Source organism: Aquila chrysaetos, chromosome 12, assembly GCF_900496995.4.
Source record: "Aquila chrysaetos chrysaetos chromosome 12, bAquChr1.4, whole genome shotgun sequence".
In the NCBI taxonomy this organism is placed as follows: domain Eukaryota; kingdom Metazoa; phylum Chordata; class Aves; order Accipitriformes; family Accipitridae; genus Aquila; species Aquila chrysaetos.
In genome coordinates this window covers 23,925,567-23,947,436 of record NC_044015.1, presented here as the reverse complement: position 1 = coordinate 23,947,436, position 21,870 = coordinate 23,925,567, and the positions used below count along the sequence as shown (strand labels likewise).

The window sequence follows — 21,870 nt, the reverse complement described above, 5'->3', positions numbered from 1 at the left end:
TCTGGATTCAATAATCTTCTCTGCCCAAAACCTAGTAACAATTACAGTCAGATTTTTCCATCAGGATCATGACCACTTCATACCTGAATGCAGTGCTAGCTACAACTACTTACTAGCTCATAGTTGGAGGACATTATCAAGTTAGAGACAATAATTCACATTAGCATAGTAATTCTTAAACTAAAAAGCTGATGTTTACAGAACAGTACACTCTTAACCCAAGCTGCATACTATTAGATATGGTATGGAGAAATTACTTCATACTCAATCTGTATTTTGGTTTAATCATTCAAGGAATGCATTTGATACAGGATACCTAAAGCAATTACCAATGTCAAATATTCAAATAAAGCTTGTCCTTCTTACCAATGGTGAAAATTAATTAAGGGGCCAGGATTTAGAAATATATGGATGACTGCCATTAAAATCATTATGGATTGAACTACTTCATTCCTAAAACATTTGTAAATTAAACATTAACAGATAAGTGTTGAGCACAGTATTAAGGTGTTTTGTGGACATCCAATTCCACATAATTGTTTCTCACATTTATATATGTTCACAACAGGGACACAGATTAAAGGTGGTACAGTGGTCATGCCATGTGGAGTGCCAGGATCAGATGGTGTTTATTTACTCATGACTTGAGACTTAACAATGACTCATAGATGCTACTAGAAAAAAAGAATTGAAACACACTACAGCTCATTTATGTTCCACCTCATTCCTAGCTGTTATGATCTCACAGGCTCCCATTTAAGCAATATTCCATGATCCTGAACGATCCAGCTTCTGTCCTACAGTTCAGGTCTAGCTCTGGCTTACATACTTCCTGCAGTAGTTCAAGAGGATTTAAGTACAAGGCTGTAGCTAAATTTGGAGGGACAGTGAAGAGTCAAGACTTTATCCACAACTATTACTTGTTTTACATGTCCATACAGTAGATTCCTACACTATGCAAGCTTTCTTTTTTAACTGTTAGGACATATCTACTACCAGTATTTTTAAAAAGTAATTCAGTTCTTATACAATAGCTTAGTCCACAAACTCTTTACTTTTCAATATTGGCTACAGCTTAATTTGGGTTAAAGGTTTCAACTGAAGTACAGTAATCCACAGTTTTTGAAACAGATGTCGATATTGCTGTTAGACTATATACATGATTTTAAGAAATAACATATTCTAAAATTCTTGGCTCCCAACATGGTTCACTGTATAAGGACTTAATTAAAAAGTGTTGAACTACTTAAACATTCAAGATGTAAGCATGAGGTAACAAGGTGTAAACAGAATCTGATTTAGGTCTCATATTACAACCTGTCAGTTCTAGAATAAAATTCTAATTTTCCACAGTTTAAAAATTATTAATGTGCAAATTCTGCCATGCCAAGGTATTAGTAAACTTCAATCTCACAGTTCAGTTTATTCACAACAGCAGCTTGGACTCAGACACATTATTTGCAGTAGTGGTGGTTCTTCATAAAACTACTTAGGATAAAAATCTTGCAGGTATTTCACAAGTGAGCAATGATTTTCACAGAGTTGCAAGATGTTCCATCAGTTGATGCGGCAGCACAGTGAATACTTTCACCCTGTTCAAGATCTGACAAAGTACACAGAACTGTCAAGCATGCAGGGTTTTTGTTTCTGTAACAGCACTGGAACACCAGAAGTGCTTCTGGCCTCCGCCTGATCATTCAGTGGCATGTTCATTCTTTGAGAAGCCCTGTCATAAGGTACTGACTGAAGGGCAAGAGTTAGAGCCATTAATGAAATCTGAGTAAAGAAACATCTTTAAAAAATGCTGCAGATCATTTTTATCAAATGTGGTAGGCCACCTCCTGTGGCAGGCATCAATATTATCTTCTGCTGGTGGAGAAGCTAAGAATCATTTGTATGGGAAATTTTTTTCCACAGTAAAGTTTTTAAGTTATTGAGTATTAAAGAATGCTCCATTTCCATCTGACTTGCTGTGACTTTAAGGGCAATACACAAGTACAGTTGTTTTTCTAGTTCTTCATGGATATCAGAAGGAGCACCACGAAGCAGATAGTCTTTAAGTAGCTGACAGGCTTTTGCCAAGTTTGGCTGAATTACTTCTGTGGTACATCTCATTTTGCTTTGGTCACATAGAGTTCTACAGTCTGTACCATAAATACAGTCCAAATCCGATTCACACTGACGATCTTTAATTATTTCCTTCAAATTCATTTCTGGCACAACTTTTCTCATGTCCATCATTTTCAAATCATATTTATCATTATATCCCAAGTTTTTGGCACTTGTATCACACATAAGAAAGTTTCCATAAGGTCCATGGAAAATATCTTCCACAAATTCTAAAAGCCCTATAGCTATTTTTGCCTTTCTTGGCCATGATGGAGTAAACCACTGGTCCATGCTTCTTCTGAAGCCAGCGGGAATGAAAAGTTCTATAATCCATGGAAGGCTGATTCCATAGAGAGAGGTATATTCAACTCTTTCAGTCACATAGAGATCCCCACAAAAACCCATTAGCTTGGGAGTATGTTCTTTATCCTGCAAGATCACCATTAACAGAAACTCATCTAGCTGCAGAAGTGCCCATGCAGATTTCGCCTCTGGCAAAGACACTCTACCATCTTTGTTTCCATCAGCAAAAGATAGGATGAGATTAACCAGTTCTGAAAGATTCCCTTGTTCACCCAATTTTGCCTAAAAGCAACAAACAAAAACGATTAAGTATTAGTTCATTAACTACCACCAATCCACCTGTCATTCTACCTCCTGTTATTCTCCTTCTGTGGATAGTATGGTAGGGTATGTTATGTTCTAGTTTTCATTGGTTATAGATGTTACAGGACTTGCTATCAGATGCCCAAAGAGCTTCCTTTTTGTTCTGTTTACAAAGGCACCAAGTATATGATCTTCTGAAAGTAATAGTGTTCTTTGCATTTCAAAATGCAAATATTAAAATTCAAACATTGTTCTTGGTCAGATCAGTCTTTAGAAAAATCGTGTCAAGTAGCTTGTAAAAATTCTCTTAGAAAAAGTATGTAGAATTCAAATGTTTAGATCAGGTTTAGTTTTCAGCTGATTAAACCTTACAGGTGTAGAGAAATTACAATATCAACAACTACATTTTGGCCAACTATAAAAAGTACCAAGACACACTGGGTACAAATCCCATACAACAAGTGTACTGAAATACTTGATTTTGTTATTTGATATAACCACCTCCATTGTATCAACACAGAGAAAGAAGCCATTGCTGGTATCAGAATTGTTACATTTTCAACGACCACCAATGCACACAGAAGGTCAGATAAACTTTCTCCAAATTCTCCTAAAAAATACTCGAAAACACCTGCTGCTCACCCATTCTTAGAGACAAAGCTACTGTAATGCATGACAACTGTTACCAGCTTTACATAATTATGTTACGTGTGTGTGTGTGTGTACACACACATGCTCACTCAGCTAGAACAGCATTATTTCCATCACTGGGGACTTAGGAGCTATGACAATAGCAAAAGATTTTTAAGAAAGAAAACCCAAAATCAGTATTGACACAGCATCAAAGTGATTATATTATGAAAATTCTGGGGTAGCATTAAGGCAATAGAAATAAGTATTCCATTAATGTAACACAGAAAGAACTGGGAGAAGTATGGCTGGTCATTCTAGTTAGAGAGATTCCTGCTGCTCAGTTAACATAGTAACTCTTCCCAAGCAAGAACAGTTTTCAAGTTGTTTTTCAGTCTTTGTACTTGGTTACAGTAACCCCAAAAGCAACAACAAAAAAAAAAACATATTTTTACCATATTTTCTATACAAATAGAAGTGAAAGCAGTAGACATGCAAGATGCATACCAGCTTCTGTTAAAAAATAAGGGAAAAAACTGATAATTAGTTACTTCAAACTTCGAGATAAGCATCTCCGGGAAAAACTGGTTTTGTGCTGATTATTTTTCTAGCATGCACTTGAACAAGGCTCATACAATAAGGCATTTTCTCCAGCTGCAGGAAAATAAGCCTTTCTGTCAAAATAGAATAAGCAAGCATATACTTACTTTAAAAAGCCCATATACCATTTCTTTGAATTTCTCAACAGTGGTTCCTCTTGTTGGTTTATCAAAGAGGACTATTTCCTTCCTTGGTTCTGGGTCAGTACCAAAATCAAGTTGAGCAGCTTCTTCCATCTGGCATTTTATAACACCTTGCAGATTTCCCCAGATTCCTAAATACATCTATGCAGGAAAAGAGGGAAAAAAGTAAAAAACACTGTAGAAGTCCATCATCTAAAGACCACCTGTACTCCAACCACTACTTCAAGAGTCAGGTGGAAACACAGAGTAGAAAACAGAGTCCTGCGTACAGACGATGCACAGAGCACATTCAAACAATGGCAACTTTAAATACAATACACTACTGCAGGTACTTAGGAGACACTACTGTCAAAATACAAAGACAGCTTGATAAATAGTATATTGGCATTACTACCACCTTTGCATAGGTTGTGAAGAGGCTGCTGCTTCTATTTGGGAAGCAGGATAGCAGAGAAGTAGTACGCTGTACAAAAGTATAGTTATTCTGCCAAAACACGGAAGGATCCAGTATATATCATATATATATGTTTCTAAAATATATGTACTATAAAATAATAATATACCCCTCTACATATAGGAATGATATATATTAATATATACAGGTATATTACATATTGGTGCATATTGTATATTATTAATAATATATTATTATACCTACATATTCTACATATATAGGTATATTATATACATATATAAAAACATGCTCTGCATGTCACAGCAAATAAAAGTTTGAAATAATCTGTATTAAACAGATACAGCTTGCTGACACTAAGGTCTACTTGATGTTCCAGACAATGACATTTCAGTGGGAAATAATAAAACTAGGTTGGATGAGTAAAGCCTTACCTGGTTACTGGGCTTTGTTGACAAACATTTTCCAAAATACAATGTTTCTTTAGCACAAAGACTGCTACATGCTGACCCATCAATAACTCCAGTCTTGTATTTATCACACTGAAACAAACAGGGAGAAAAATATTTAACAAATTGCCCAAGAATGGAGGCAACAACTGTATCTCTCCCAACACCCAACTCTTGAAAGAAAAATTTAAGAAAATAATTTTAATAACCCTATACCAAAACAATGTTAAGAAACATAACTGGTTTTATCTGTAACTGAAGATGTAATCTTACTTCAGCATGATGGAATATCAGAATTTGATTAATTTACATGTGGCACTGACTGAATTGGCTGTGGAATTAGTCAGGACAAACACTTCAGAAAGCTATGGTAAATATACTTACTATGATTTTCCTACAGTCATGTCCTCTGCATAGTTCTGTGTAGGTGGAGTACTGAACATACATAACCCAGCTGCCAATAAATACTACTAACCAAGAAATGAAGAGATACTTCATCCGCATGTATGAGAAACGTACCTAGAGGACACAAAGAGAAAATATTCTTTGTAATTCATTCAGCTATAGTCAGAATGATAGAAACAAACATGATTTACTATTTCACCTTTAAAAATTTGACTTCCACACTGATAAAATAAGCGGACTGCATTACATGGAACATTCACTTCCTTCAGGGGAGGTGGAAGAAAAATTAAGATACAAATAAACAGCAGAAAAGGTGACAGACCCTCATAGGGCAAGCCAGGCTGCAAGAACCAATTTGATCAAAATCATAAACTGTCAAAGCTCTACTACTTCCATTTTTCTCAGAGACGAGTCACTTGTGTTCCACTCCTGGTAAACCAAATCCAACAGACCAGGAATCTGGTCAAAAAATAATCTCTGTTAATGTATAAATATGCAAGATAGATAAACAAGGAGCAGGGTGGGTATCAGGGACAGGTTCCATGGGCTGAAGTCTCCCACTCCTTCCTTGAAATGACACCATTTAATTATGCAAGTAAAATTGCTCTGTACTAGCCTCACCTTCAGTGGTCATTCCCATAACCGTATGCAAGACTTTCCTGTTGTTTCTTTGGCCCCACATTTAAATTTTTCACTAGTGACAGAGGAAAAAAGTATTTATAATTAAGAGTTGAGGGAGGGCTAAGTGCCTTGTAAGGGAGGAGGCACATTTTGATCATTCCCCCCTTCTAAGTCTGGTGTGCTAACAGTTTGATTTTCATACATCAGGATTAAAAAATAATTAGAAAGTCATTATCAGCTTTAGCAACAGGATATAAGGAAAGTGCATGAGAACAGCTATATCAGGTCAGTACGAGATCCATTTCTATTAGTATCCTGATCTTCAGCAATAGCTATAAATGGATGCCATCAAAGAATGAGAACATATAATGTATATGCCAAATGTGCTCCCATTTTCCTTTAGAAGAACTTGCTAAGCCAGATGTGATTTGCTACATTTAGTAAATCTCAAACCATTTATCCTTTATGAACTTACCCAGGCTCCCTTAAAATCTACATAAGCTTTTAGCATCCACAACACCCTTTGGCAATTAATTCCACAGGTCTACCATCCACTGTACTGAGGTCAGGGACTGGACTTAATTTTGCTTAAATCTGGTTCATGTTAGCTTTGTTTGAGATCCCCTAGTTCATGTATTGGAAGAGTTAAGTTATCAATTTCTGTCCACTCTCTCCACATCTGTTATGATTTTGTAAGCCTCTATCGCACACCTCCCGGCCAAGTCATCTCTTTTCCAGATTGACAGGTCCTAACTTAACTGTTCCTCATAAAGAAACCATTCCATATGTTTGGAAAAGGTTCCAAGAACGGTAGTAATGATGAGCAGTTTTACCATCACATACATACATACCAAATTAACCTCTCACACACATACTAATGTCAGATGGCTCCACCTGCACGGGCAAAAAAGCTCTGAACTAATTCCAAATTACTACGATTCAGTAGTAATTATCTTAAATCACAGTAAATTGAATACATGCCTTCAGCTTTTAAGTATTTTATATTTTAGAAAAAAATAATGTTACTAAAGCAAATAATCTTCCATAGATATAGGAAGATCTTCAAAGATGCACTTCCCCTTCTAAATATATAATTTATTTATTTTTAAGGAAAGTAAGATCAAAGAAGCAGTTCTAATCAGTTGAATGGTAGCTTGGTTTAACACCTATTGCAAGAACTGACTATTTCAAACCTTAACAAAAAAGTATAATCCCTAGGTATAGGAGTCCTACTCTCAACCTAGAGCGGTTCCAACTCTACCACTGTGATTCATCTCGTGATTCAGGGTATACTTTCACACAGGCTGTTGCTTCATCCGAAGGCTAAAGAAGTGTATCTTGACCCCATATAGGTCCGTAAAGAACAGCAAGTCTCAAAAAGAAGCAGGAATGCAAGAAACAACACAGAAAAACGGCTAGGAAAGATGATGCTATATGGCTCAGCCCTTAATTTTATATCCTATTACCATTCCATTTTATAACATAATGATTTAAAAAAATAAATGGGTAATTGTGAATCAAGTGGAAGGTGCACACAAGGTATTTTAACACTTTCAAATGTAAAAGAACAGGCCCAAATGCTATGTGATTCATTCTATGAGAAAGACTGAGAGCCTTTTGGCTGTATTTTGAAAGAAGGGGTAGACACCCCTTATGCCCAGACGATCCTAAGATACAATGCTGCCAAAGTCAAAGGCCTCAGTCCAAGGAAATCTTAATCCCCACCCCCTCACCCTCCACCCACCCCCCAACAAAACCACCAAAAGGCCCAAACCGAATAATGCAAGAAGTTAACCCAACAAGTTACACCAAAAAGCCTGAGCATGCTGATATGGCCTTTAAACAGTTCTGGCAAAAGTATTTCTCATGATGCTTTACATCCCTTCAAAACACAAAGTACCATGAAATTCCGTATCAAAATAGTGTTTGTGGTTCCAAGATGCTAACAAATACACATCCACAGTCTCCAAGAAAATAAATTTAGATACAAAATGGGTGAACGCTTCTCCTGAGGACAAGCAGAAGCAGATCAACCCACCCAAGGCCTCACAGGTAATGACTCATACCTAAATCTAGATCTCAAAAGTCAGTCGACTGCTCTAACCACAATTTCATATTTCTCTCCTTCTACAGGAGAAAAAAAAATGTTTTAAAGTTGTCCTTATGTGATCTACTGAAGCTTGTTCGAATCTGCACATTTTTCACCTTGCTCAGCACAAGACTTAAAAGCTTCAGTAAAAAATTAGGAGCATCGCTAATGTTAATTTAGGAACAACCTTAAACTTCAGACATCTTATTGAAGTAAATGAGAGTTGTAACATGCTTGTATAGAAGTCTAACACAAGATGCCTGACTTGAAAGTGGATGTTTACTTTCCATAGGATCATATATATTTACACTTGTCCACTTTATCATCTCAAAACTTCTTTCTTCAATACCAGTTCTTCTGCCTTTGAGTAAATACTGTAGTTACAGCCCAGCATCTGGAGATTTAAGAAAGTGATTTCTATTTTCTTCAATATACCAAGCTATAATTTTCTGTATTTCAGCTGAAATATCCCAAGATGATCTGGTCATACAGCCACAGGAACTTCAGTGATAAGCAAGTAGTTATCATCAAAACTCATTAGTGTCATATTCTAAGTTTTTCTGATTTTCAAAAGCAGAACCAAAACACAACAATCACATCTTTGGACTTGCTTAGACTGCAATTTCACTATACAAATTGTTCAGTATGGTACTAATTGCTTTGCCCCCACTTCTTCGCATCTCTATACCAAAGCCCATTTTTGTCATAATTACACCCAAAGAACTGTTTGTGAGTCTATACCACAGATGAAATCAGGGAGTTGACCTGATTCACAGTACAAGCCTGCAAATAGTTGGGTCAGCCCAACCACAGGATAGCGCACCTTGGCAAGACCAGTAGAAATATTCTGAAGTAATTTTGCTAACATTTTAAACCTATTTGCCTTATTTTTAAGCCTTGTTCCTCCACTGTCTGTGCTGCAAGTGAAGCCAGTTTAAAGACCACCACATACTGCAAGCAATTTTTTTTAACCATTCATAGTTTAGATTGTTGAAGAGAGAGCGCAAAATGAATATTCCTTTCTGTAATATACATAGCATATTCATATACCAAAAAGCCGTTTAAAAACCAAATCATCGTACCCACCCACAGTAAACCATGTTTATAGAATTCTTAAACATCCATGAATAAGTCTAAATATTAGGGTTTATTATTATTTAATGTAAAGGGTTTGTTCATGCTGTCTAAGAACTACTATCAGAATTTTGAAAGGCTCGTGGTAGTGTAGATGTCTAATAGCTTAATGAAACTACACATATTTATATTACATATAGGTTAAGAGGAACATAGAATACAAACACCCAAACCCACATTTACTAAAAAAAAAAAAAAAAAAAAAACACACTTTCAAAGATTTGGGCTACTTTAATAAATGAAGTGCTTGAGTACCCTCTTATTTATACATAACTAGAGAAGGAAAGGTAGGAGAGCACTGTACAGGAACATAGGATTGTCATGCTAGTCTACATTAATGGTCCACCAATAAAGATGCTTTGAAGAAAATGGGGGGGGGGGCGGAGAAAAAATCCCATCAAGGAATTATCAATGCAAATTTAGAGACCAAATAATCAAATATTTCATCACAAGTTGTTGATGCAGATCACGTTTTCTTCAAAATAAAAAGCTTTCTTAACCACAGGTGACTGAAAGCTCATCATGTGCATCATTATTTCACTGCTAGAAGTCTCTGACAGACACACCTAGGAGAAGTGAACTTTCTGTAACCAGGAGCTTGAAATGCCTCATACCCTTGGTCCCTCCAAATCAGGGCTGAGGTTAGCAAGGGGCCAGTGTTAAACAGAAAAATTAATAAATTTGTATCTGATCTATGTTTAAGCAGAGGATTTCTGTTTCCAGGACAGCTACCTCCTCAACTGTTTAAAAATTTCAAAATCTTTTTCAGCTTTCATGAAACTAAGCAAATGTTTTATTGTGAACAATCAAGAGTTCAGCTGAGAAAAGTAAAATTGAAAACTTGATACTACTTCAGAGTGAACTCTCAGGCACAAGCTGAAAGCTTGGAAAGCTTATGGAGGGAGACCTGGGAGGGGACAGAGGATGTGGGTTCCAGAAGATGGCAACGCAATGAACAATATTAACTAGCTTTTAAATGGAAGGACAACACAGAACAGCAGATGTAAATAAGTCAGCTTTTTTAACTTGAAAGACTCCAATAATTTATGAGTACTTACAAAAATAGGACAAACAACCAGCATGTATTACAACCTTTCCTCTTAGAAGTAATTCAAGAAAGCTCAGTTCCAAAACACCCAAAGGTTATTCCAATCTATGCAGCTGCAGTCCTGCCACATGCCTCAGCTGTGCATCCCTATTCCTTCGCTCCTTCACACACACTCACTTGACATGGTCTTAAAACTACCTAGTCAAAAAAGATGGATACAACTGCTTTTATTCTGGTGATAAATCTTGACCAGATAGTTCCTTCAACCAGCTCTTCTTTTATGACATTTCATTGAGAGTGTTGTAAGACAGGAATAATTTCTGCTATTTTCCTCAGAGCCACAAAGACCTTAGTTGGAGTAACATGTAATTTCCTCTAAAGCATGGTATTCACAATATGGATACAAACTGGATGGAGTACAACAGGAGACCAACAATAATGCTGTGTGGTTTACAGCACATTTAGAAACAGCTTAGAAAATGTATGAGGAAGCTGGGGGTAGGGAGGACAGAATAGCCAAGAAAACAAAACTGACAGCAAGGGGCTGGGTAGCATCAAAACAAACAAATACCATACATAAGCCTTTCCCACTGAAAGAACACTACTAAAATGACAGAATTGCAAGACTTTCAGTGCAATTTCCTAGCTAAAAAAAAAAAAAAAAAAAAAAAAAAAAAAAAATACCACACCTACATGCTTATAACATGAATAATCACAAACTTTCTTGCAAACCACACTACTTTAACAGACTGATGAAAAGCAGTAGAAGTCATCCTACATGGGAACCAGCAGTAAGTGAGAACTGATACTTTACCAATGGGTTCAGAAATACTTCCCCCACCATCACCCCCTACAGAAGAGAACTGAAATCTTAGCTCAAGCCCAGGTGCACTCAGCCTCATCTATTCTTTCTTCCAGACCATTTTCTGTATTTAGTCACTTACAATGTTCACTTACTAGTTTTTTTTTTCTTTCTAGTACCCATCTCAAACTGTTTGCTCAGCCAGACTTAGTGTCCCCCTCTTGAACCACACATTATCTGCTATTCTTTATCTTCCAGTTACTTCCAGTCTATTTCCATCTGATCCTGCAACACTGCCCTCAGTTCCTGGCTTCCTCCACTGTCTTCCATTCTCAAGTAAGTTTCCATCACTACTCAGTGCCTCATCCACTTCTTCAACTTCTCCAGCACAACTTTCCTACTTCAGAATCCTTGTCCTGAACTACTGCCCATGTACAAAATGTGCTTATCATCCACAAGCATCCTTCTTTCACAGCTCTGGGAAGCCAGCAGAGGTGGTGTGGCAAAGCACTAGGAGAGTGCCTCTCTCCCTGTTCTCACTTCCAGAAGCAAAAGAAAGGTGTAAGGAGGACAGATGGATTCTTTGCATAGTTTAGTTCTTACACCCACACTACACAGAATAAACCAAAACAAAACCAGAGAGATCTATTCTTCCCCAGCAGATCTGTCCCAGGAAGAGCAGGTTACCAGTTCTGAGGCAGCCCTCCAGCAGAGGTCTCTTGAAACACAGTTTTGAACTGAGAGCTGAACCAAACCAGTAGATCAAAAACATTTAAGGTTCAGGATTGAGGGATCACCTAATCTAGATCAGTTTTGAGCATACAACCAGATTTTTCTCAGTCCATCTAGAGAACACAATGGGCTTTTTCTTTGCTCCCTTCATATTTTCTGCTGTTTGAAGGACAGATGATACATAATTGTTTTAGCACTCACAAGTAAGGACTACTATAGTATAGTCATGCAGGTTCAATGTCTTCTGTAATAATTTACTTATTTTCATTTGTTCTTATACCACCTAAAAACTCATGGTTTCATAACGTAGAGTTTGATTTTTTTTACTGGTTTCAACATAGTAATAATACCAATGAGTGCTCTGTAGTATAGTTCCTGAAATTATCTAACTAGTTGAGTCATTCTTCTATTTTTACTTTGGCCTAACATTTCTGTAACTAGATACAGCATCAAACAGAAAGAATGACCTTCTTTGCCTTTGCAAGCACAATGAGATACAGCAGCATCTGAAGAGAGGTGCTAAAGCCATTTGTAATTAAAGCATGGTATTTTGATAAAATAAGATCATATTCAATTATTGATAACTACACAATGAAGGCATGTTCATTAGGGTTTTTTTGCTCATCTTTTTGTCAGGATTGACTTCTAGTCAACTGAACAAACTGCTGCCCATTATTCCCACTTCCACTCCCTTGCGCAAATCCTCTGGCAAAGATTACCACCACAGAGCAGACTCTGTAGAAGCAAGCACAGTTTGGTCTCATACTCTTGAGAATCATCCTCTTCATGAAAAAAACATTTTCACTGGAAGTTTCCAGCAGTCAAGCAGATAATGAGCTGGAGTAGCTAAGGTATGGGCGCATGCTCACTCTGCCACTTTAGCTGTATATATAGTAAACTAACAGAGCATGGGGTCAGAGGAGCATCTTGGACTACTCCAACAAAACTCCACAGAGCTCAGCTGTTAGCCCCCTTACTGACTATGTACAATTAAGATGAGCCAGGCTGAAATGAGAATAGCTGCACTGGCAAAGGCTGACTCAAACCATCCTTAACTTCTTGCATGCACACTGTCACAGAGTTAAGAAATTCTATTTTCCATCTAAATATATACCACCAGTGTAGTGTTGTGAACCTAACCTCAGACAACATTTCATCATGTATTTCATAAAGTAAATAAACCCCAAACACAACCATCACACACACACAGAACTTGAGCAACAAAACTCTTGAGTGTCCAATCTGAAAAGGATGTATGTTTTTAAACAGCTTATGGTATTCTACCCAAATTTGCTGCCAGAAAAAAAGGAAAAAAAAAAAAAAAAAAAAAGATCTTGTTTGGATTTTCAGGTAAATCCTCTTCTTTCCTACCCAGCCTCCCATGTTCCTTACTCAGCCTAGAGCTGCTGAGATGACACTATATAGAGCAAGAAAGAATGGTAGTTTCCTATCCTCCATCTAGCACTTGGCCTACAGCAGCTGGAAAAGCTGACAGGTGACATTCCTACACATAAAAGCTTTCTCCAGAAATGTGTTAGGGTTTTGTTTTTGCGAGGGTTTCTGTTTGGGTTTTTGTGGTTTTTTTTTGTTTTTGGGGTTTTTTTTAATAAACCACACTATAGTACAAGCATCATAATTTAAGAATTCATTGACAAAGCTGGGTGCTTTCTCTATCATCTCATGTACTTTAAATTTCAAGTGTCTTTCATTTATGAAGTTTAATTATGTTTCTTCAAATTAACTTTTTTGATTCCTACCAGAAGTCATCTCATATCTTGACATACCCCCTGCACATTCTTGAAGGAAACACTTTCTCTGCAAGTCCCATTTTTCAGATAAGTCTAGGTACTATTTCTTTCAGAAAGTAAATAAAAGCACCAGTTAAAAATAAGCTAAAAAACTGTTACCAATCTAAGCAGCATAATTTAATTAATTTAAAACATTTAAGTTCACAGCTTTCTCCTTTTAGCCACAAAAGGGCAGGCTGTAACACAAGGGCAATACCAACTATGTAGATCTTGGGGGGAGGGGATCAAGTTAACACAAAGTGTATTCAGTTACAGCATTTCCTACTTTTTTCCTCTTCAAGACTGCTATCTGGAAACAAACTGCATCCAGAATATCTATTCTTGCAATATAAGAGAACCTAACTCACATCTCAGCAACGCTAAAATTCTGTGCCAAAGAAACACATGCATGGACATCAATACTTACAATCATGCTGATAAACGTTCAATGTTAGATTTACTTAGCTTCTTTGGGGCAGGGTATAAGGGACCTATTCATGTGGTCCAAGTCCCAGTTTACCCCATATTGCATTCTACATAGTATTCCAAGTATTTCCTTTAAGTTCTATTATCCAAGTTGGAAGACAAGGAACATAAGGGGAAATACTTTTTTTTTTTTGCTATAAAATAGACATTGCCCCAAAACAAAGTAATCAAATCAAGGCAGAAGCTATATCAAGATACCTCCTTTCTTCTGATAAGCACCAAGCCTTCTGGCAGCTTTAAGTACTTTCTCTTAAATGCAATTTTTAGTTTTATTTCTCCAAAGAGAAATATGATTTGCCAGATACTATCACAATTTGAAATACATTCCACTTTGATACCCAACACCATGTGTAAAAACAATCCGTGACAAAAATTGCATCAGTACAGAGTTTCTGGGTATGTTTACTTCAACTTACCAGCATGTCTTCCAGGGCTTTCTAGCTCACAGAAGCAAAACCTGGATCTCTAACTCCATCACACACACTTCCAGAGATTCAAAGTAACATGAGAACTTATTTTATTATGTGACATTCTACCCACAAACAAGAAAGGATACCAAACAACGGCAGGCAGTTTTCAGCGATTCAAGCAACATCTGTGTGAGACAGAAGCTCATAAAACTTTAAAAAAAAAAAACAAAACAAAAAAACCACAGGTTGCAGATTATTATGAACAAGCAACCATAAGAAGGACACAAATGTCATTTACAGATACTAAATGCAAATATAGGAAGGATTACTGTTCCACAGCTGCAGTCAGTCTGGAAAATAAGTCTGCAGACAACAGGATGCTTGGGGCAGAGTTAGAATAGGAAAGACAGGAAAAAAGTATTTGCTTTTTTTAATTTGATTTTTGTTTTTAAACATGAACCTTTCATTACTATTTAATTACCCAGTCCTTACTAAAATATTGCAGAACACCTACAGGGAGAACTAAAAATGATTTTATCACACCCTCATTTCTGCAGACAATTCTGACAACGGTCTTCCTAAAGCCTGTCACAAGACTCTTCTCTACAAAATGTCTTCTGTTTTCTGTCTGAAAACTCTAATAAATTAACTTCCTTCAGTACTTTGCCACACATACCTAAGAGGAAGCTCCTATGAATCAGGAACCATAGCAAATAAGTGCTAATGATTCTTTCATCTATTTGAAAGATAAGATACAGTTATTTACTTTAGAGACAGGTTTTGTTGTTTTGGTTTTTTTTACCTATTTCTAGTAACCCTAATATTGTAGAACGTTAATAATATAGCACATAAAAGTACTGGTAAAATCTGAAAAAGATAAATAGAAATAAATCTGACAATTTTAGGCAAAGCTGTTTCATGTGTAAAAACTGCTTGAGAACCAAAGTTTCTGGGACAACAAACCTTCTCAATTCCTCAAAGTTTCTTGCTGACCCCTTCCATCAACCTTTACAATACTAAACTTTAAACCGAAGTGCTATTTAATGCAATTTTGTATTAAATGCGTACCATTTAGTACAATATCAGAGACCAGCAGTGGTCTGCAGGCCTCAGGATCACTGCAGAGTATTGACCATATTCATAGTACAGGAGAGAATACTGTATATATGGGTTTATCTAAATTTGTCCTCCTTCTCAGGCAGAAAGAGAATGTGTTTGGGCAGAAAATCCTCTCCAAATGCCATCTGACTACATCATATACTTGGCAGGAAGTTCCGGAGAAGCTAGATTTATTTTGGTCTCAGCACTGTGCCAATCCAGTCACGTAGCTTTTGACTTGCGAAAGACTTAAGTCCTGCCAGTTCAGAGCATGGACAAGAGCATACATCTGTTTACAGAAGACCACAAGGTTCCACTCTCTTTGATTCAAAGGGAATTACTTTTTGAATAAGGACTTCCTTATGTTCAGCAAAAGGCTGAACCATACATTCTTCCCATACATTCCCCCTATCAAATTTCCATTTCCTCCCCAGAATCGGTCTTGTGAGTGTAGACACACTTAGCCCACTTCATCTAGAAATGTCAGAACTGATGTGCACGTGCTGTACTAATGCAGCAGGGAGATGGATTTACTGAGCCTGGTTAGGTCACATGTGTGCTAATGCACCCTGAATACAGTGGACTTACCGCACATATGCTACGCAGACCATTTGAACATTTCCGAGCAAGAAGTCCCAGACAGAAATCAGGAAGCAATACATATAGACAGACTTCATTTGGAATCATGACAAACTGCTAGGAAACTTTTAATAACAACATACTCAGGGCAACAGAAGGATTGAGAGTTCCAAAATTATCAAAAAAGGAAGAAAGTGTTCAAAACCAGGAAAAACAATTTCTCTTCTCTGCTCTACTCTTCCATCAAGACTTTTAAATATGAGACAGGGAATGCAAGAATGAAGGAAAGCACTTGTAATGCTTAAAAGGATATTACAGAGTTGACTTCTTCCATCACTTGTATATTCTACAAAGTCATGTGCGTTGAATAATAATTAGATATTCATCCCTTGGAAGAGAACTGGAAAACCACTTCTGGCAAAACTCAAGCCTGGATGCACTCCAAAGCACATGGAGAGTAGCGGATCAAAATGTAACATAACTTGCCAGTTTTTCGGTAAGTGTACTTTTTTATTTAAAACATGTTTATTGTTAAAGAGTATGAAAGCGTTTCTTTTTTTAATAGTACAGAGAGCTTAATTCTGTAAAGTATTCCACATAACCATAGCACACTAATCTCCAAATCTGAGTTGGTCACTCCATTTGTTTTACATACTAGCAATAGGAAAGAACAGATTAAAAGAAAGTTGTAGGTCGATCATGTTAGAAATCCTGTTTTGTTCTCTGTTCAGGTTGCTTTATGGATCATAGGATGCATTTCAGGTAGGCTGACATGATGTCTGAGACTATTAGCCCACACCGCCTTGAATGCCATGTACTGGACACATTCAGATCTTTAAGAGCAGACAGTGCATGCTTAAGATTATGCTAGTGTCTCGAATTATTTGTATCCTCAGTAATCAAACTGAGCAAACAGAGTTGGAGATATCTTTTGAAATAAAATAGAATAATGACCAAGATGGAAAACAGGACATTTCTCCTTAAAAGGTTAAACAAAAACAAAACCAAACAACAAAAAAATTAAAATCTTAGAAGAAAGAGATGATATAGGAAATTTCTGTTATGTAGGGCTTTAAAACTTGTTTATTCTTTGGCCCTTCAAAGACAGTCTCTTGTACATTACTGAAGTCCACAGGACATCTCTAAAGAGTCTGTAAAGTTGGCTCAGTCTCTCCCAAATTTGGGACACTAACCTCTCCTTGCAAAACATAAAATCCCAACAGTATTAATCCAACTGCAAGATCCTATAAATACAATTATATTTCTTATTTTGGTGGTATTTAGTAGTATTTTAAAGTTTGTCAGGTTTGAGGTTTTTTTGTTTGTTTATTTGTTTTACAATTACATGATTTGCAGTCTAAGCAATAGGAAAATTTTGTATTTCAGAGTTACTGCTTTGTGACAAAACTTTAACATTGCCTCTGTGGGACCCTAACCACTAGGTTTTGGGCTGAGGTATATCTAAGAGTTAGCCCTGCTCCTTTTACATGAGCTGACACTTGGCAGTACATCCTTCTTAGCTAGAAAGATCATGAAGTGATCACCTATGGATCTAACATTCTGCATAAAAGATAAAGAACATGTAAATTAGTAACAACAATAAAACATTTGTCATAGAGTATCAGTTGCAAACCTATTACAGCAGAAAAGCTAGAGCAGGTATTAAGTTCTGACTCACAGAAAGTGATGTTCTGTCAACTCACTTCACAACAGTTTTCAAAAAGTCTGCAACACCAGCCAACAAAATTTGGAAGTCACTCAGCAATACCACCCATTGTACAACCATCTTCCCTGGTATGCTACTTGAAATATTGCATAGCAGTACTACACAAATCTTTCCATCCTGCTCGTAGCTACATCTCAGTGAGTTACAGTCTAGCATTTACTTAGAGAGCATTGGCTTCTTTGGAGACAAATCTCAATAAAGCAGTTGCAATTAGTATAGTTAAACTATGATTGCATTTGCCATGTACCAACAGTAACCCAAAGTGACAAGAAAAGCCAATATATCAATAGCTTGCTGCCATTCTATGGATGCACCAAATATCAACATACATTCACTGTTTAACACAGAAAAATAAGTTAATGTTCACAAAGCCGCTATTAGATCTCCTAAAACAAATCTGTAGAATATTCAAATGCAGCTTCCAGTATAAGAAAGCACAGTGAGAATTTTTTTTTTTAATCTGCAATAGAAAGATATATTTAACTATTTTGGCTGTTCTAATAAAAGCTTTTGCGCTCTTCCTGTTTCTCAGCAGATTTTAAAATAACATATTTTACTTGAAAGGCCTTAAAGTAAATGTTGAGAAGAATGGAAAACAATGTTATCAGACATCACCATATAATGATCAGAGAGACTTATCATCAAGGCAAAGGAGGCAATCAATTTGGAGAATCCTAATTTGAAAGGTAGCATATAGATCATGAATTCAATTTTATTTGTATCAGAGGCTTTCTCCTATGGGAATCCAAATGCTGTACAAGTGTCTACTTAAGTAAATAGATCAAGAGTAATCTTTTCTGGTCTAAAAACCAAGTGATACTGACCCTGATTTGCAGATACATATCATAAAGCAAATACTAAAGAGGGTAAGATTACAGCTGTATCTGTACACTTCTCCTTAAATGTTACATCCCATTTCAGGTACTTCCAAAATGAGAATAAGATTGAAGAGGTTCCAGACTAGGAGGAATTAAAATATTCCAGACTTAAAAACGCATCAGGATGTTTATATTTTTTAATCCGATGATCATAAAGCATTTCATAAGGTATCAACAGATGATGAACATGTAAGAAAAGTAAATGTTGTATTTACCCCCCCAACTAAAAAAATGCTCATTTTAGTTACAATTTAATTAAAAGATAACGCAACAGATAAAAAGGAATCCTAGAGAATAAGCCTCAAAGTAACACAAGGTCACAACTGACTAACATTTCACAGAAATTCCCGCTACATGATAGCTACAGTACTTTCAACCAAAACATCCTTACACCGGTAGCTCAAGTAATACAAACGTGTACCTGTATATGTAAACACAGAAGTGTGTCTATGAACGCATACACAAACGCATGGAGCAACTAACTACTGGACAGCAAAAGAAAAGTGCCCGACATTAATTCTTTTAGGACACGTGAAAAAAAAAAATAGGTCTGCAAGCTATAGTCCATCCTCTGATGGGATGAATGTCCACAGCACCGGCGATAGGTGTAAAGGAGAGATATGTGGAGATAAGCATAAGGCTTCCTCCGGGCCCTGCCAATGCCGCAGGTGTACCTGCCCAACTGAAAATCTCTCGTGAGTCCGAAGGGGCCGAGGGAGCCGGCGGGCAGGCTGCCGCGTAACAGGTCGTGCCGCCGAGCAGCGCGGGCCCCTCGGGGAGGGCGCTCCGCGGAGCTCGCTGCACCCCGGAGACGGCAAGAGAGGCCCGATCCGACCGGCGGGAGAGGCGGCAACAGGCACCGCGGCCCCCGAGACCGCCCGCCACCTGCTCCCGTGCCCCGAGACCCGCCGCCAAGGGGCCCGCCGGCCGCGGCTAGCGCCTCAGCCCCGGCGCCGCAACCTCCCGCCGGCCGAGTCGCCGAGCACCAGCGCCGCGCAGCCGAGCCCCGTCCGCCGCCAGGCGCCGGCGGGAGGGAACGACGGCCGCGCCCGCGCCGTGCCGGGGGAAGCGGCGAGCCCTACGGGGGGCGCCCGCTCCTGAGGTAACTTCGCGAGGGGGGGAGCGGGGAAGGAAGGGTGCTGGCGCCGGCCCGACCCGGCCGCCGCGGGGGACGGCCCGCTGCCGGCCTACCTGCACGTAGTGGGGTTTCCTGAGCCAGGCCCCCGGGAAGAGCCGCCTCGCCATGGCAATCACACATCCCCGCAGCGGGCGGCGATCGGAGGCGGAGCGGTGAGCAGCGCTTCCCCGCCTGCCGCTGCAGCCGCGCCGCCGGCTCGGCACACGCGCGGCGGCGAGGGAAGAGGCAGCGAGCGCGGCGGCCGCCCTCCCTCCGGCACCGGCGGCCGCCGAACGACAGCAGCTGTCAGCGGGCAAAAAGGGCGGGCAGCTGCCGCCCCTGCTGACGCAGAAACTCGCTCCCACCGCCACCCTCAGCTTAAAGGGAAGGACGGCAGCAGCTGTGAGGGAGCGGGGCGGGGCTGAGGGGCGAGGGGGCGGGGGCCGGGGAGGCCACGGCCCGCCGGGCACGGCGGGGCGTGGCCTCCCCTGGCCCCGCCCCCTCGCCCCTCAGCCGCGTCGAGCCGGTGGGGCCGTCACCGTGCGTTTTCCCGCTCCCGGGCTGTGAGGGGCAGGAGTGGGGCTCGTCGAGCCGAGAGCCACCCCCGAGTTCCCCTCCGCGCTCATGTCTGCCAGAAAGTGCTCGGGCCCTGTCTGGGGACAATTATGAAGAAGTCAGTTAATAAATAACGTGTCTCATTGATTGCGAACAGGCTCCTGTCGTTTACTGGACAGGGTATTAAAAACAGCTGCGGGCCTGTTACAGTCTAAGAAAAAGAGTATTTCCTCCAAAATAAGGAGGGAGCATTTGCCTGCCCCCATATTAACACAGATGGGGGGCATCAGTCTCATAAAGCAGGGAAAAAATTCTTGATTGCTCCTTCACCAGAGGATCTCTCAACGCTTCGCACACTGTGAGAAGTTCCAGTCCAATTGAAATCAGTGGGAACACTGTTAACTTCAAGTAAAATTGCCCTTTCTTACAAAAAGTTTTATTTTTGTTCAGCCTTCTTGTGTTTATGTGACTTCTTTTAACACAATGTGTTCAGCAGAGTCAAAGTCAGAAGCTGGGAGTCTCCTGTTCAGATGCTTTTTGTCTATGAGACTTTGGGCAAAAAGATGATGCCACAGTGTGCGGATAAAAATAATGAGGAGATGAACGTAGCGTGTTACGGCTTTTGGTATTCAGTACGCTTAACAAGGAAGGCTGCTTTGTTGAAAACATGGGTCACAAAAATACTGCTGTAAGAACAAGTTACCTTCTTCTGGCAGGGCTTACTCTTAAGGAAAGATGTGTATCTGGAAACCAAATGTTAGGAGCTCACAAAGTATTAAAACTCTGCAGAATTTGAAGAGACTTGTGCTTTAAGATTCAAGAACAGTCTGCGACCGCTTTTTGAATAATATAATCACTGCCAGAGTCACTCTGAAGTATAAATCTGAAAATTAATTAGTAAGATTTGGCACTCCTGTAAAAGCAATCCTGGCTTTAATAACAGCCAACGACTCTCGCAGTAAGGGTGTTTTCTTCTCTTCCTATTCAGGCAGGCCCAGATGGCTGCGCTTTCTGCATCACCTCCCTCTACAGTTCAGTGGTTTGCACAAGTTTAGCTAGATTACGGGCACGCAACAGAAAGGCAACAGAAGAGGAGACCCCAGAGCAAACATTTAAACGTTTTGCTGAATAATCTCAAGCCATTACTTCATCCAGTGCTCTATGCCAACCCTTGGAATAACAGACTGGAAATAACTGTGAAATGTGGGTCTCCCACATGGCTGGCAAGGATCTAAATGTTTCATTCCTGTTATGTCTGCATCGAAACAGTTCCTGGCATATGTTCATTAGGGGATATATTTTTCACTTAGTACATGAGATCTTTGTCATCTGTGAGATCAGGTGCTTTATTCCAGCACTGAAATGTTTAGTTCTTCTTCAAGTAGTTTTTGTGCCCAGGCTCTGATAAATGCTAAAAAGTAAGGCCATTTCAGCTCTTTTCAGCTACCTGTTAA

The 21,870-nt window shown here is 39.0% G+C and overlaps 1 protein-coding gene across 2 annotated transcripts; it reads right to left on the bottom strand.

The window, feature by feature from the left end:
- Positions 1-1,035: 1,035 nt before the first annotated feature.
- DIPK1A (divergent protein kinase domain 1A) lies at positions 1,036-20,266 on the bottom strand. 2 transcript variants are annotated; one of them, XM_030033618.2, is made up of 5 exons: positions 19,936-20,266; positions 5,334-5,468; positions 4,935-5,042; positions 4,053-4,229; positions 1,036-2,694 (listed from the first exon to the last, which is right to left on the bottom strand). In XM_030033618.2, exons 1-5 carry the CDS (start codon positions 19,987-19,989, stop codon positions 1,882-1,884), a joined length of 1,287 nt encoding a protein of 428 aa, XP_029889478.1. In that variant the 5' UTR covers positions 19,990-20,266; the 3' UTR covers positions 1,036-1,881. The 2 variants fall into 2 exon arrangements, with proteins under 2 accessions (XP_029889478.1, XP_029889479.1); XM_030033619.2 differs by lacking the exon at positions 19,936-20,266 and adding an exon at positions 5,976-6,286.
- Between the last annotated feature and the right edge of the window lie 1,604 nt (positions 20,267-21,870).